At 37.5% G+C, this 14,252-nt stretch overlaps 3 protein-coding genes across 3 annotated transcripts; 2 read left to right on the top strand and 1 right to left on the bottom strand.

Moving 5' to 3' along the window:
• The first annotated feature begins 1,929 nt into the window (after positions 1–1,929).
• On the top strand, positions 1,930–4,507 carry LOC145223058 (receptor-interacting serine/threonine-protein kinase 1-like). Its single transcript, XM_080089360.1, has 5 exons — positions 1,930–2,230; positions 2,315–2,508; positions 3,275–3,724; positions 3,887–4,089; positions 4,284–4,507. The coding sequence occupies exons 1-5, from the start codon at positions 2,192–2,194 to the stop codon at positions 4,439–4,441; spliced, it is 1,044 nt and encodes a 347-aa protein (XP_079945486.1). The 5' UTR covers positions 1,930–2,191; the 3' UTR covers positions 4,442–4,507.
• Positions 4,508–4,558: 51 nt separating this feature from the next.
• On the top strand, positions 4,559–7,705 carry LOC145223062 (uncharacterized). Its single transcript, XM_080089363.1, has 6 exons — positions 4,559–5,015; positions 5,420–5,624; positions 5,795–6,236; positions 6,297–6,532; positions 6,594–6,779; positions 6,856–7,705. The coding sequence occupies exons 1-6, from the start codon at positions 4,974–4,976 to the stop codon at positions 7,437–7,439; spliced, it is 1,695 nt and encodes a 564-aa protein (XP_079945489.1). The 5' UTR covers positions 4,559–4,973; the 3' UTR covers positions 7,440–7,705.
• A 140-nt stretch (positions 7,706–7,845) lies between these two features.
• LOC145223057 (DNA (cytosine-5)-methyltransferase 1.S-like) lies at positions 7,846–14,203 on the bottom strand. Its single transcript, XM_080089359.1, has 8 exons — positions 14,117–14,203; positions 13,761–14,000; positions 13,389–13,569; positions 12,906–13,082; positions 12,321–12,598; positions 11,914–12,066; positions 11,630–11,736; positions 7,846–11,315 (listed from the first exon to the last, which is right to left on the bottom strand). Exons 1-8 carry the CDS (start codon positions 14,201–14,203, stop codon positions 8,387–8,389), a joined length of 4,152 nt encoding a protein of 1,383 aa, XP_079945485.1. The 3' UTR covers positions 7,846–8,386.
• Positions 14,204–14,252: the final 49 nt, after the last annotated feature.

The following is a 14,252-nucleotide window of genomic DNA, read 5'->3' as shown; positions in this document are numbered from 1 at the left end:
ACAAAGTTTGTTTCTGTGTTAAACTGTCAAAAAGTAACTTGTTTTTTATCTGTGCACTTAAACTCCACAAGAATAACTAGTTATTGCAGTAAGTATTTTAAATGTTTTAATAATAAATTATGTACAAACACACATTGTAAAGCAAGGCTTACAGAGAGACAAGAAACAACATTAAAACACTCTTCTACCATGTATTTTTGTTTTCAAAGGCTTTTTGAAATCCTTAGTTTTTTGTATTTTTTCCCGATATTCTCTGATACATCTGTGAGAGTTGAAATATGCTGTCATTCGTACATATCTATACATTGAAACACTTGCCAATTTTTCATTTTCAAAAGAAAAAATCTCATTAGCCTTTACAGTTTTAACAATTTTTTTTGTATATTTTTTTTAATAAGTGGAATCTTCAGTTTTTCTGCATTACATCGATGCTTTCCTTTTAATGACTAAACTGATTTTTTAAATGTTTCCATTCTTTCCATGGCCCTTGCCTCATTGAGCTCAAGGTTTAAACAATTTAAACATCTTGTTTTTCACAGCAATATTGAAGTCATGTGCCATGAACCTATGTCAGAATATTAGTTAAATGTTTAAATATTTGTGTATTACAGAAGGAAATGGTAAAAATATTTTTTTGTAGATGACCTTACCTGTTAACAACTTCTGGAAATTGACCAAAACTTTGTTTATACTTGGTAACTGAAACCCACTCTGAAGGTTTTGAAACTTCTTTATATCCGGGACACAAGCAATATGTTTCAAGGGACTTTAGAAAAAAAATTGAATATTGGTGGCATTTGGACCTGTGAGTGTATTTAAATAAAAATCATGGTTGGTTGGAAGAGGAATGCCTTCAATAAAGCAAAGAAACTGGAGATCTTCATTAACAACAATTTGATACCGGGGACTCCCATAAAAACAGTTGTTCGACAGGTTCCACTTAAGAAAGAACAGTATATAGATTGATCATTCATTATGCCTTTTTTAAATTCCTAATCGATTTTTTGCACCAGCTCTAAAGGCTGATTCTTAAATTCTCAAGTGATTCATAGTTGATGTTTATTTTTAGGGGTAACTCATGTTTTTTAATGATTCTTCTGGAAGAAATTGATTTAGTGAAGCATTTCTGTGGTAAATTTTGGGATGGTAGTCTACCAAACTTGATCCATTTTCGTTTTGTTGTTGATTGTATGTCATCTTTATTGAAATGTAAACTACAGATAAATGCTTTGCCTTGCTTAATTCTGTCCTTGAACTTGTTGTTGCTGGGATCGCGATAATAGAACATAACCTTTAAAAAAATTTTAGCCCAATCATTTGTATCAACACCATATCTCCCCTTGTTTTGGCCATGTGGAATTTTAAGCAAGTTCACATTTTTTGTTTGTGATGAATTGCAATTAACAGCCTGGTATTGGGCAGTACTTAATTGCCTCTATTATTACTCATTTTCATTTCCAGTTGAAAAATTTCGTTTTGTTTACAATCTGTCGATTTTTATTAAGTGCTTTGAAATGTTTATGTGGTTCATTGTTATAGATAATAAAGACAATCCGATTGTTTCATAATGGACAATATTTTTTAGGTTAGTTAACAGCAAACCAACTTAAATTGTGTATTGCAAGAAACTTTTAATATTGGAGTACACTTTAAATAACGTTTTTGTTACAATTAATGTTGGAACCTTTAGAAAGGTAAAAAAGACTTAGGTGGGCCTGGTCGATATACTTGCTTAGTCAAATATTTCAGTTTTATGCGACATATAAGGTTTGAAACACACAATTTATCACATATAGTTTAAAATAAAACTTATTCGCTTCGTTTTTATGAGTTAAAGGCTGACCAAGTAAAAAAAAATCGAACAGAACGCATCGATAGCGTCTTTTCTTAATGCCGATTCCATTGTAGCCTGCAAAAGTGCCACACCACCGCTAGATGGCGTAGCTTCCCACTTTTAATGTATGTGCGCTTTCAGACTAGGGTATGTAAAGACTATGGTTAAATTAATGTAGAAGTTTTTTAACCAAGTCTGCAGTTTGCACAGAATTTGTGTGCATACATTTAACGCATTGTTGAACATTTCTTGAGGCGGAAAAGTTAACTGAGAGGTGGGAGCTAAACCTTGTTTACAAAACGCCAGACCTAGCAGTAGGCAAGCACTCAAGCAGTGAAGCACTACACAGCATTGAAAATGGCGTCGGTTCAACCAGAAGTTTTGGAAAGGTGCTTGGTAAGAATAAGTTGCTCGGTTTGAAATAAACTACACCGCATAATAGTTAATTTATGTTGATTTATAATTTATATTGATTTATAGATGAGCCAGTTGCCACATGATTTGCCTGAGTTGCCAGCAAACGATTTGAAAACCAGTCATAATAAAATGGATTACATTGGGTCTGGGAGTTTTGGTGCTGTACGTCGCTGCTTCCACGACAGGTTGGGAGAAGTTGCTGTTAAGTGTATTCCACTGATTGGCACTCCTGAAGAAATGATGTCTAGCTGGAAATCGTAAGTTAATTTCAGGTTGCAGCATTTGGAAATGCATATTAAAGTGAATAAATTTATGGAGTTTTTAAAAAAAATTCAAAACCTCTGTCTATGTGTTGTGTGTCTTGCTCTTGTTCAAAACTTAAAGTTACCAGATGTTTTTGGGTTAAAATGTTGGTCTGGAAATAATTTTAAAAGTCCCCATCTTGTGCAGATTACTCAACCATAGACTAAACCATTTCCTAAAGTGGGTGATATTGCCCTGCTGGGGCTATTCAAACAGGAAGCAAATTACCGTACAAGGTCCAAGCATGAAAACAAGTGCTTGGTCAATTTGTATGTCAGAGACATTGACTTGGAAGTGGTTTTTGTTTTTACTGTTGTCTTGGTGATCTTTTTAGCACAAGACAATCAACAAAACAAATTTGGCATACCTTTAAATCAAGGGTATTTAGTGAACTTTTATGTTTTGAAAGCTAACTAGTCTAAGCCCTGTTGAAAAGAACTGGATTGCCTCAAAAGTATGTCCAGTAGTTAGTAAATTTCTATAGTTGTATTACTGTACCTTTTGTAGCTTATAAGTAAATAAAGTTTGCATTATTTTATTTTTATGCAAATGGACAAATGGTCACTAGCAATAATGTGGGACACGAACAACCAAAGACTGTATTGTTTATGAGACCAGCATTGAGCTGAAAATTACAACTAAAACTAATGCAGAACTTAAATCTTTTTTTAATGCAGGTTGACTCCAAATTAAAATGGTGTCTTTATACTTTCTTCAAAGGTTTAAAGCAGAAGCAAATGTTATACCACGGCTAAACCACCCCAACATTGTGGAGGTTTATGGTGTTACCAAATGGAACAGCAATGTTGGACTTATACTTGAATATGTTGGTGGAATAAACTTGGAAAAAATAATCAGAGACAAAATCGATTATTCAAGAAGTATTGGCTTGAAGTTAATACATCAACTATCTGCAGCCATTAAACATTTGCACACAGTTGATTCTCAGAAAAAGATTAATCATGGTGATATAAAATCGAGTAATGTTTTAATTACCCCACAATTTGCCTTGAAGCTTGCTGATTTTGGGGCTGCAAATGTCAGAGCAGCAACTGGGTGCCAGTCATCGAGTTTAACATTGGACACATCCACGGTCCACACTCTTTTATATGCTGCACCAGAGATTTTGAGCGGAGAAGGATACAAAGACCATGAAAGGGATGTGTACAGGTGGATTTTTTTGATAAGTTAACTATATTTTGTTCTTTGTGTTGAGTTTTTTACGTAACAAAATACAATTGATTCTGCCTGTTTAGTTTCCAAATCATAAGAATGTGAAGTAAAAATTGATTATCTTAATGTTTAATGGACTGAAAATTTCACTTTTTGCAGTTTTGCTGTAGTGGCATATGAAATTTTAACAGCAAAATTGGCGTATAATGACTTTCGTGGTATGAACGAGCAGGAGTTGCTTGTTGCCATTATGAATGGGCAACGACCTAACATGGAACACATTAGCAATGATGATCCTGTGAAACCTCTGATTGTATCCTGCTGGTCACAAAATCCAACTGATCGACCAAAAATTATTGAAGGTATATTCTTTTGTTTAGTTTGGTGTTCATGCTTGATTTCACACTTGACTTGGTGTCCAAAGTTTTTGGTATCTTTACTATTTTATGAAAAAGTTCAACAATCACAATTGAATGCAAATAAAATTTGACATAGTGGCCAAGATTAGGATCGGGTTCTCATTAACATACGATTCTGAAAACTGATGTATTTTTAGTGGAGAAAAGACTTAGTCAAATAATTGAGAAGGAACTGGGTGACAAAATGGATACTAGTGTTGTAAGCTCAATTAAGATTCCTGATGCCAGTCGGGTAGCAGATCGAGTGGGATTGGATGAATTTCTTTACCCTTACAAGGAGAGCCGCCAAATTTAAGTAGTTCAATGTGCATTGTGACTATTGTTTTATTAAAAATTTTCAAATAAAAACACAAAACATTTTTATGATGTTTTTTTCAGTAAAAAGAATTAGATGTTCAACTAAACTAAACGCCGAAGAGACCAAGAAAGTCTCAAAATCTTTAAACTTTAAAAGGAGAACAAAAACATCAAACAGGGCTAATAGGTTGTTCCAGCTTAGAAGGCAACATATTTAGGTAGATGTGGAAAAAAAACTTACACATTGGAAAAAAATTGCTCACGGTAAAGTCATGGCTCAGTAAACACCGTGAGTCGATGTGTTTGTTTTGTTCAATGGCGCGAAATCCAAATGCTCCAGTGACTAGTCTCACTCTCAGTCTCTCATCTCAACAGCTTCATGTTCATATTGTTACGTTTGAGGACAGAAGTCAGAAATGTTTCACTACTAAATTACATTAAGTTAAGTTGGGCTTTTAATTTGGTAAACTGGCAGTGAGTTACATTCTATCAGAGTTTTGTTTCAAAAAAACTGCATTTCGACATTTAAAATGTCAACCATTCCTAGTTGCAAGGACACAATGAAAATGGAGGTAAGTCATTATTGTTTAAAACCATATCAGAAGTTTTAGTTACACAAAACCTATTGCATAAAGCACGTATACTTGCTTTTATATATATATAGCCTATATTCAACGTTTTACACCATAGACTGTAAAAAGGTGAAGGTGTGACTCTCCATAAAACAGTGTGGTGTCAATTATATCTAAACAAAATTTTGTTACAAAATGAAAAAAATACAAAAATAGTTTTGTAATAATTCAGAAAATGATAAAAAGATGTTTATTTGGTTATGCGCTAAAACACTTTAAAATCAGAAACTAACGTGTCAAAATTTCAGTATTATATCTTTTTAGTTTTATAGAGTAATTGCAATTGTTGGCTGGGTTTACGTGGGTGTTTGGTAATTTTTTTTGCTTTTGTTTTCACACCAAAGGTTGATGTTTCTGGTGTTTCACAAAGAGCAAAGGTGTATGAAGCAAGTAACTTGGTGACCAGCTCTTATCGGGATAAATATTTTATTGGCAAAGGAAATTATGCTGCAGTAAGAAAATGCCTGATCAAAGGACGCAATCAAGTTGTTGCTGCAAAATGTTTTAGCTTATGCTTTGGAGGAGATGAGTTTGATTCCAAGTTAAATGGATATTTACGCGAAATTTCTATCATACCCTTCTTGTCATTGAACATGTAGCTGTATGTATTGTGTTTTACTTGTTTCAACATGAAAAATTGTTTTGTCGGGTATAGGATCACAAAAGATGTAACTTTTGCACTCCATTAACAAATAGAAAACTTGTTTATTTTTTTTGTAGCTTTCTGACAGAGATAAACTCGTTGGTCCGTGTCAAACATAAAAATGTGGTAGAGGTGTTGGGCTTGACAAAATGGGGAACCAATGTGGCTATTATAATGGAATATGTAGAAGGAAAGACTCTGAAATGCTGCTTGCACACTAATGATTTTGAAATACCTTGGGATAATCGCATAAAAGTGGTTTACCAGCTGGCTTTGGCTTTGAAGTATCTACACAACTACCAGCCAGGACGTGGGCTTCGCCATGGGGATATTAAACCCGAAAACATAATTGTCACCCATGATTTAGTGGTAAAATTAGCTGATTTCGGTGCAGCCAATATTATTCGTCAAACTGGTCTTAGTACAAGCACATCTGAAGTTCCTTCAAGTCGCCAATATACAGTCAGGTATGCAGCTCCAGAAACGGAAAACATCAGGATTCTTGCTGATATGTACAGGTATAAGTATTTTCTTGTACGTCTAAAAACATTACCTGATAACTTGTTTTTGACATACAGTTTCGCTATTGTGGTGTATGAGGTCATCACAAAGACAATCCCATTTTCAGAATATGAAGTTCCTGATGGGCTCTTGTTTGCAATGAAAAACAATGGAACAAAGCCACAAAAAGGACTTAAGGAAATAAGGCAACAAATGTTATCAGAAGTGATGCAGTCTATGTTCGAAACTTTGTATCATGTCATGAAATCGTGTTGGGATATAGACCCAAGCAAACGCTGGTCAGCTAATGATGGTAATAAGAAATATTTGCATCAACTTTAAAACTTAGGACTAAAATCTTTCAAATGTGACAGTGGTTGATTATTTGGAAAAGAACAGCATTGATTTCATTGAACTAAATGCTGAACAGGATTCAGATGAAGCATGTAAACCAACAATGGAGAATAAACCTGGTAAACTGAGAAACATGGTAGAACTTTCATCATTCATACCTCCATTTGAAGAGTGCCCCATCAGCGTCAACAATGTGGTCTATCCAAGTTAGTAATCTACTCAAATGCATGTTTTATGGACATAAACAAAAACAACTTGTATTTAACAAAATGTTGTTTTAAGGTGTTGAAGTGTCTGAGCACTGCTTTGGATTTTCAGCATTGACTCCGGAGTCAAACAGGTTTCCTTGTGGCAATAGGATCCTTTACTCTTTGGATGGTAGCTTTGAGAAGGGATTTCTTTGGCACACAACAGTTCATCCAACAACTAACACAAACATAACAGGCTTTACAGAGAAAGTTGATTTAGAAGGAAATCGCGTTGCAAGTGATTGGTTTGAAGCTGATCGTGCAATTTTTAGAACCTTTACTGGAGTTTCAGATATCCAACCACTGTCAATTCCCTCAGAAAAAATCATTTTTGGTTCACCTAAATCTGTAATTTTTACCCTTCGAAATGATGACTCATTGCTACATGACTACACATGTCTTGAGTGTGAGGCTGAAAGTCTTCACATAAAAACTGGTGTGTTGAAACGTGCTTTGAACTACAGTTATATTTCGGGATTGGCTGTTGACAAAACAGCCAGAACGTCGCTTCTACAATTTGCCAGTGTGTTAGCTGACAAGTTTGGTAAATCAAATGTTTGTTATGTTTCATATAGCAGAAATGATAAACAGTGGAAAACATATATGATGAATCCCTGAAGCTTTCTGTCCCTGCATTTCTAATTTGTAGATTATGCAATCACATTTTTAAAACCACCTTTTTGGCTGTATGTGTGGACTTGTTGCTTGAAATGTTATCATGCCTTTTTGTAATTGCTTGTATTGCGCCCAACTATGCCAAATGCTTTCTCGTAGAGTAAAGCAATGATGTGGATAATTTAATTGTGTGTGAAACTTCATTCATTTGTGTATAAACAGCAGATGAGGCTTAGATGTGCCTACAGTACAATAAACAATCACACTTCGTAATTTAGTTTAATTGATTATTTTTGAAAAAAGGAAGGTCAGAAACCAGTAAATTAAACAAAAACGACCAATTGGATTTGTAACATTTATACAGCAAAGACAAATTTTGTCAGATAATTATTATCCAAACTGTTAAATAGCACAGAAAATGTGTTTTATTTTCATCTACTTGAGCAAATACAAGTTCACAAGTTCTTGGGAGAGTTGTATCAATTTTAGATTGTACAGTAACACCCATATAACACAACGGAACATGAAATAATATACCAAGCAACAACACAACAAGTGAATAAGGCAAACAAACTGTAGTGCAGCATTAGTCAATAACTTTACAAAAATATGTTTCTGGTGACAAAAAATGTAATAAGAACGCTATGGATGCATTTTTAAAACAATGCACATTGTCAAAACATAATTTATAGCATTGTAACAACATACTGTAGTGGCAGTGTTTAGCTGAGAAAATTTTAATGTGCAAAGGAAGAGTAGGAGATGTTGCTTTAATGCACACCAATAGACCAGTACATACTACACTTTGGGCCTCTTTATACTTAAATACAAAACCACTGTAGATGTGTACAGTAAGATCAAATTCATCAAGACACAACCAATTTAAGCGCAACATACATCTTTGTGTCCCAAACCCAAAGTAGCTTTGCTTAATATGTACACTTATGGGTTTAGTTTTGAGGCAATTCTTCGGATTTTATTTTCCTTGATGCTTTCCACTGAAGACACTTCTTTATCTCAAGACCAATAGCTTTAGCCATCGGTGGCGGAACAGCATTTCCAACTTCCCTGTGCTTATCCAAAATAGTGCCGAAGAAGCGGTAAGAATCGGGAAAGCCTTGAGAACGGGCGCACTCCCTTACGCTAACCACGCGGTTCTGTTCAGGATGCAGAACCCTCCCTTGCTTGCCCATAGGTTCAGGGTTAGTTACAGTGGTGCTGAAGAAGCCGTCCCACCCAAGACGTCCGTACAGTCCTGCCCAGTGGTTGTGGCGATTTCCAGTATGGGGTAAACACCACGGGATTAAGGTGTTAAACTGGCGATCCAACGGGTCACATGATTTTCCCTCAGCGCATGAGCAAACGCCACGTAGCGCCCCCGTAGAGCTTTTACCTTGCTTCTTATCCTTGTAGTCGTAACGTAGGAGTTTCGTCATGGAACCGTCAGATAGCTTGACGACTTTGTTTGGTAAATCGCGCCAATCGGAACCAGGAAGGCGTGGAATGAGACCCATACGAGCTGCGACCAATGGGCTCATTTCTTTACAGATGTGGTCGCGCAGAACCGCCTGGTAACCTCCAGCGCGTATCATGCGTTGAAACTGACTTTCGCTTTCCCCTCGATAGGATATCTCGAGCTTTGCGTGGCCGTTAGGAATTTCCGGCAAATCCGACATCGTGTCTCGGACTGTTATTGTACGGAAAGGCGCCGATGTAAGACGCTTGATGTTGCTCGAGTAGCGCTGGTCGCCAATTTGGGCCGACAAGCTACCTCCGCGGGTTGAGAAAGTGTGAAGGGGTTCTGGGTAGAGCGGTAACTGCTCGCCAGGGGCTGCGGCAAGAATAATTGCACGGCGACGGGTCTGTGCAACACCGTAGTGCCCTGCCTGTAAAATACCGAACGTGCATTGGTAGCCCATACGTAGCAGGGAAGCTAGGGCTAGTTTCAGCACCATACAGTTCTTGTACGAGACAAAGTTACGTACGTTTTCCAGCAGAAAGAAACGAGGCCTGTAGTAGTCGCAGTAGGATAGGTAAGAGACCACTAGTGAGTTTTTGAATCGAGAATACTCGCGCGAGTTAAAGCGATTCATGCCACTAAAACCCTGGCAAGGCGGTCCTCCACACAAGAGATCAACATCCCCCTTTTGTGGCAGCCTTTGTCCGCAACTGCTCTTTTCCTGTCCGGTCATTACCATCTCTAAAAGCACATTGCAGTCTTCTGTAAAAACAGTAGCTCCAGGGTTGTTTAGGCGATAGGCTTGAGCGGCTGGCTCCCACAACTCAATAGCATAGGCAGGATTAGTAATCCCGGCCTGGTGAAAACCTTCAGACAAACCACCGCAACCAGAAAATACATCCAAGCAACGGAGCTTCCCAAACGGTTGCTCTGGTTCTTCTATCATCTCCACATCCTTTTTGACGCCTGCTTTGGTCAGTTTTACCTTAGTGAGTTTGGTCATTTTGGTTTGAGAGCGGCGTGCATCTTGAATCATCTGTTTCACACCAGTGCGCCTGGACTGCATTGGAGGGTCATAAAACTCCTTTTCTTTGGCGTTATAAGCCTGGCTGAAGTAAAAACGATCGGCGCCGTTGCGTGAATACTCGGCTGGAGGAACTGTAAGATCGTATTCACATTCAACACGGCATTTACCTTCCACCAAGTCAAAATCCAGGGTTACTTCTTCATCCGTCCAATACAACAGGTTCAGATCACAAAAGTAAGTTGACTTGACACTTTTGTGCGTGTTTTCAGGTCTATAAAATTTGGTGACAGTCATGTTTATCTTGGCCCCCGATTTTTTCACGTTGTTGCAGAATATTGAAGTGATCCTGGCAATTCGAAATGGCTTTGCTACTGTTTCGTTGCTCCCTTTGACATAACTACCCTTTCTGTAATATTCAGGATATTCATCTTCATCAATCTCGTCTATCGTCTTTGGAAGTTGCTTTTTCTGTGGCGTCTTCAACTTGTTGCTGAACGAAAAAGCCTCTACCGGCAGATACGCACAATCTCCAATGCAATACTCCACACCGTCTTTGGTGGCCTTGCCATAGTAAACCTTGGTGTCTTCGGAGCGGAGCTCATCTCTTGCCACTGGATTTGCTTCGCGGATTTTAGCGTTGTGGCGATCGCAGGCAGGACAATAGTCCACATCATCTGGGATCTGCATTACAGGAGGGTCTAAAAAGCGAGCACAAGTGCTGTCGTACCACTTCTGGTAAAAGAAACTTGACACACCGTCGCATTTTGGAAACTTGCGATCATCAGCTACTCCTCCAATCGCAAACCAATCTGGATGAGGGGAACGGTGAAAGACTTCCACCCTCCCATGTATGCACTCCACTCCTACATTTTCACAATCGTCAACAAGAAGTAGTTCTCCAGGATCTGCCACCTCTTGGAGGATTGACTCAGTGGCACGGAGGAACCAATCAAGGTGAACCATTTTCTCTCCACTGCTCTCTTCTTCAAATAGGTAAACAATGCGTCCGATAAACGGTTGCTTCTCTGGAGTGTCGCTAAGCACTGATACACAGTCTCCAACATCATAGGAGTTCTCGCCCAACTGCACCGAGGCATAAAACGAGCATGTTTTATTTGACAAAACCGATTCGCCATTCCACCTGGCTTTGGCTTTGATGCTCTTCTTTGCTTTTACTGCTTTGTGAGGCGACTGCTTGGGTTTTTCCGGGACCGCGACGTCATCTATTTCCGGTTCAGGTTCCGGTTCGTCGTCCAGTTCGATGCCAAGGTTCGGACATTTCCGCTGTACGCAGGTTTGCTTGGCTGTTCCTTTTCCACCAAACTTCACCATGTCACGACATGCAGGGCATTTTCCACATTCTGGCCGAAGGCAGGCTTCACAAACGCCGCACCTGCAAACATAAACAGATTCGACTAGGCCATAGATTTTACCTTGAAATGCCCAAAGCTGAGCTTAAAGCGTTGCATTTTTGTTACAGTGCCAAATGGCAACAGACACGCATAAAAAAGAACATAATTTAACATATGAAATGTTGCGAGTGTCAGTGCTATTGATGAAGCATAGGGAGCTACAAAAATCAGATTATCAGTAGGGTTGAAAACAGTAGTTGCGCCCGTGGGTATGATGTCACATCCATCGAACGACATAACGGATTTCTCTTCATAACCAAGCATTTACAGATGTTGGATCTTATTTTTTACACACCTTCGTCTTCTAATTTTGCTTCCAGTAGAAGCATCCACGGTTCCTTGAAAAAATTGCTCCATAATTTCGGCCACCAAATGAGTGGTTGTAGCCTTTGTAGACGAGGCCTGTGCAAAGTAACTTATGTTCAAATTATTGCTAACCTCAATCTGCTATCCACTCTATCCTATACCTAAGTATCTAATAACATCTGTAGCACCATTTTATTCAATTTTTATTATCAATAGCAACTTAGACCTGGCACCAAATTTTAATTGATATTGTTTTTCGATGGGATGATTTACCTTGACATGTTTCTTTTCCTTCATGATGTTTGTTCTTCTGGCCGCTCTACGTTTGCCCAATGTCACACCAGCCAAGTGTATAAGATCCCTCATACAAGGAGTGCCGAGTAATGAATCTTCATCGTCAGTTCTTGCTGAGTCATAGGATTCCACCTTTACACAAAACAAAAGGAAGGTTTTATTTGTCTCAGCAAAACTGTAAATGTTGTCAACTTATATAAACCTAAATAAAGTGATGGGTTCCAAAACGTAATGCTCTTACCAAATAAATACTTGTTTAACACTATTACATAAGTAAATGGTACAGAAGTATGCCTGGTGGTATCATTTTGCTGACCTTCAATAAATCTTTTTTGTTAGAAATTCATGAACAGCTGTTTGTGGCACTAGTTAACAAACTGTTTTACCTGCTCAACTACAAACTGTGCATGTCGCAGCAAAGAATCTTCAGTAAATCTGTTCAGACCCAGTGCTGGAGGTGGAACTGTGGTCTGAATACGATTCACCAAATCTTCATATGCTGCCGCAGGGTTATCAGACAAAAACTCGATAACATTTTTGCTCATGTAAATTTTTTCTTGCACACTGGACCAGTGTTCCTTGTACAAGGCTGATGGTTCCATTAAATAATAGTCAGCAAATGCAGTAGAGAAACCAACCAATGCTCTTTCACCACCATCGAATCCTAACAAGAATAAAAATTTAGAAAATGAGTTATAATTTTCTTCCAAAAATCTTCATTTTTTTCTAGTGCTGGACACTTCAAACATCAAAAAGAATTAAAAATGTTGTATAATTTCATACACCAGAATTTTTCAATGGCAAAAGTTTTGTAATTAATTAAACATTTGTACTAATATACCAAAACATGATCAATAAATATTGGCTGAAAGTGGTAAAAAATCATGTTTAGGGACAAGCTTATAATATTATTGTATTTTTGTAATAATTACAATCTAATAAGCAGCATTGCAGTACATTAATAGTTTCACCTGCTGTCCACCATTCATTGATTGGACCAAATCTGGAACCAGGTACACCATTATCAGTGCTTGAATCCTCATCATATACTGGTTTGATAACTCCACTGAAGAACAGTTCCACATTCCGCTCAACAAGACCAGAATCGAATGAACATACATGAGTAGTTTTGTCATACACGGTGAAGTCTAAAAAGTTTTAACAAACAAAATCAGATCTTTTAATTTACCATTAGAATAGAACATACAAATTGGGAAACAGTATTAAATATACAAAACAACATATAGACAGATTTACAGCAGTATATATTTGTGAATATTCTGTTTATGAAAACTTTTGTAAAATTTCCTAAATTTCCACTTCACAAATAACACACACATATTAGAAACATCAAAAGTGAAAAAAAACTCCCATAAATATATGCCATTTCTATTTGGTATGATCAATAATTCTACCAATAAAAACTACCAGCAACCTGTAATAATGTGGTTTACCCGTTATTTTGTGCTGTGGTCTGCCAGTTTCCTCATTTCCCACAAACAAAGCCAACGATTCATGAGTTAGAACCACAAACTCCTCCTCAGATCCAGGAGGATCACCAGGAAATAGTTTCACATCAGTTAAATGTTGTCTACACTCACGGCACTTGGTACTTTCCACTTTCTTGTCACTTTTCTACAAAATAGCTGGTATCGTGTTCGAGTAAAAAATATAAATGCAATACAAATTTGTTGTTTTGTACTATAACAGCAACAACATCAATTTTCTGGCAAAAACAGACCCTAAATAAGCAAACCTCTGTGAATGGTTTGAGTATAATTCAAAAATAAACCTTTGAAACACGCACAAGTACACACTTCACTTACCATGGATTGCTGATCAGATGCAGGTTTAGAATCTTTACTTGGTTGAATGTTTTCTTTGTCAATGTTGGATACAACCTCACCATTCATCACATTCTGGTCAATACGTGCCCGTTTACCATCTCTTGAGCATGTTTCTTCACTGGTTGTTGTTGGAGTGTCTTTAGTTTTGCAAATGCTTTCTAATGCAGTTGCTGATGCTTTGCGTTTCGGTTTCCTTTTAAACATTTCCATGATGCTGGCCTAAAATGATCATTTAGAACTTCAATAATATGAATTACGATACATCAAACCGGTTTGCCAAACATTGATAAGTAGTAAGTACACGTGAAATTAAATAGCTAACTGCCCTAGTTTACCTGTCTTGCTGGAGGCGAAGACTCGCCTTTTTTCGTTTTATTTTTATCCTCCAGTTGGGCCAAAGTTTCGCATTCTCCAGCCGACATTTTCTCGGTTATGGTTAACTTTACAGATAGAGCACAGAAAGCACCCCAA

This window comes from Phallusia mammillata, chromosome 4 (assembly GCF_965637545.1).
Source record: "Phallusia mammillata chromosome 4, kaPhaMamm4.hap1.1, whole genome shotgun sequence".
In the NCBI taxonomy this organism is placed as follows: Eukaryota; Metazoa; Chordata; class Ascidiacea; order Phlebobranchia; family Ascidiidae; genus Phallusia; species Phallusia mammillata.
The sequence above is the reverse complement of the archived record's forward strand: the minus strand, read 5'-3'. Positions and strand labels throughout refer to the sequence as shown.